The following is a 2435-nucleotide window of genomic DNA, read 5'->3' as shown; positions in this document are numbered from 1 at the left end:
TAATCAGTCACTGATAGAACGTCACAAGTTACTGATTCAACTTGATCAGTTACTGGTACAGCTGCTCAGTTCTTTTTCTTAAGGAAAACATAAAACAACACGAAGTATGCGCGTCTATCAAAAAAGAATTGTTTAATTAACTTGGAAATATTTTGTCCTGTAAAAAATATTTCTATTTTCTCTACAAAAGTAATGATATAAACAAAGTGCACCAACAATACGAATAGAAAATTTATTATTTTATTATTATTCTATTAAAATCCAAAGTTATATCCAACAACACTATAAAGTTATATCCAAAAAAGGGAATATAAATACATTATTTATTTTAATTTTTACTTTTTAATTATTTTATATTATTTTATCTTATTTATTTATCGTATATTTTGATATTACTTTATTATTATATGATTATATTTATACTTTTTATATTATTACTTAACTGACAAATATTTTTAATATTGACTATAACTGACTATAAATTTATTTTACAAAATTTTATTGCGAAAAATGTACGCGAGACACTACCGCCTGTATTTTGACAATACAAACCTTTTTCAAGAATAAATAACATTATGCCTGTAATACATATAATAATCATAAATTAGAAACAATTTGCATACTTACTTTGTTCACAATCGTAGTTTGGTTCTGGTACTTTCGTCTTCTGTGACATTGATGGAACGTGATTATTAACATTGTCATCATCCTCACACAATTCCTCTGTGGTACAATTTTGTTTTCGTAGATCTAAATTTAATATTACCACAGTACTATTTTAATATACTTTTTACATCGATTTATTTACCTACCTACCTACACATACACACACACACATACACACAGACAGACAGACAGACACACATAATATTCAATGTTACATACTAAAGATCCCTTACCATTACTAGAGGTCAAGCTTTGACTTGCTAGAACGTTATCTTTATCCAACCAGTAGTTATTTTGAATACGTAGAGTATTTGAAAATAATAAAATAATATATATATTATTTATTTATGTTTAGATAAACATGTAAAGTTATAAATTTATTGTGCAAATCGCAATTTAGTTTAAAAAAATAATACTTACGAGGATCTTTTTTTCCTACATTGTTTAATGCAGTAGTATTTGCGACTAACTTTGAAGATTTTTTATTTACCTTATGTATGTAATTAAAACTTGAAAATTGTACAATATGTTATTCAAATATCCTATTATTTTTCATATTAATGCTTTTTAAAATTCTTACTTTCTTGTGAATCTTTTGATGATTGCTTGATATCATTAAGAGATCTCTTAATCATAGTTTTGGACATTTTTGGTACTTTTGGAATCTCAGATATAAAACTGTCATCTGACAACTCATCATTGCTACTCATAGATGTGTCCATAACTTTAGCGGCTCTATTTTTTCGAGATTTTTTAAGATATTCTTCTTTTTCAGTGTTAGAAGTAAGATCAGACTCTTCTTCGGCTTGTTTTAACTTTTGTCTTGCCACTGCATAATTCACTGTAACAAAATAATATAATCGTAATAAAAACATACAATTGTGCTGTTATTATTAAAAAATAACAAACACATTAATGTCACATATGGAAAACTAACAATAATAGATACATATGAGAAAAGAACATAATATTACTTACAATATGTTCCATATATTTTTCGGATAGGACATATTGACCATGTAGAATCCGGCTCCTCCATTACTTTTGCCGCTTTATCATGTCTAGTAGTACTAGTGTAATTAGGCCAAAAGGCTTTCGTTAGGTCTTTAGTCAACCAATTCTTTGGCACTACTGAAAGTCCATCTTCAAATTCGACAACGGTGTACATATTCAACGTGCTGGCCATTCTATTTCAAAACATTATATATTGGTATGTATCAATGGATAAAATTGCATATTTGTCATTTTCGTATGGCAACTTCACATACTTTCTGATAACAGTTTTTAATGGCCACGATTTCAAATCTGAATATGATTGTACAATATAAATTCCTAGTAATGAAGATGGACAAGGAATATTATATAGATCTTGTTTTTCTAAAAATTCACGAACTATAATAACCGATATATGTTGCTTCGTACAGTGTGCTATATTTTCTATAGATACAATAGCTCCACACTTTAAGCCACAGCAACTGTAAGCAAGTGTCCCAGCTTTCAACGTAATTCCGTTGTACTTTACAATTTTATATTGCGGATTGCTGCAATTGGCAACAAGAGGACCATCAAAATGCAAATTTGTTAAACTTGGCTTTCAGGCTTTCGCGGCTGTTGTCTTCTTTAGTTGTCATGGCTTCCGGATGGTTGCCGCGTCCGTTTGCAGTGTGGTGCCGACGTTTCGCAGGCGTTGCAGTCTGCTTCATCAGGGCTGGGAGACTCTGATACTGAGCTCCCTCGCGTTGCGCTAGTCCTTTTATACTCGTTCTTGG

The 2435-nt window shown here is 30.0% G+C and overlaps 1 protein-coding gene across 1 annotated transcript; it reads right to left on the bottom strand.

Moving 5' to 3' along the window:
• Positions 1–627: 627 nt before the first annotated feature.
• On the bottom strand, positions 628–2072 carry LOC105556947 (the record flags this gene model as incomplete). Its single annotated transcript, XM_012004062.1, has 3 exons — positions 1645–2072; positions 1247–1507; positions 628–750 (listed from the first exon to the last, which is right to left on the bottom strand). Coding segments are annotated over exons 1-3 (592 nt in total), but the record flags the coding sequence as incomplete, so codon positions are not given.
• Positions 2073–2435: the final 363 nt, after the last annotated feature.

Source organism: Vollenhovia emeryi, unplaced genomic scaffold (genome assembly GCF_000949405.1).
Source record: "Vollenhovia emeryi isolate VEMERY1.0 unplaced genomic scaffold, V.emery_V1.0 DF939691.1, whole genome shotgun sequence".
Classification (NCBI taxonomy): domain Eukaryota; kingdom Metazoa; phylum Arthropoda; class Insecta; order Hymenoptera; family Formicidae; genus Vollenhovia; species Vollenhovia emeryi.
The sequence above is the reverse complement of the archived record's forward strand: the minus strand, read 5'-3'. Positions and strand labels throughout refer to the sequence as shown.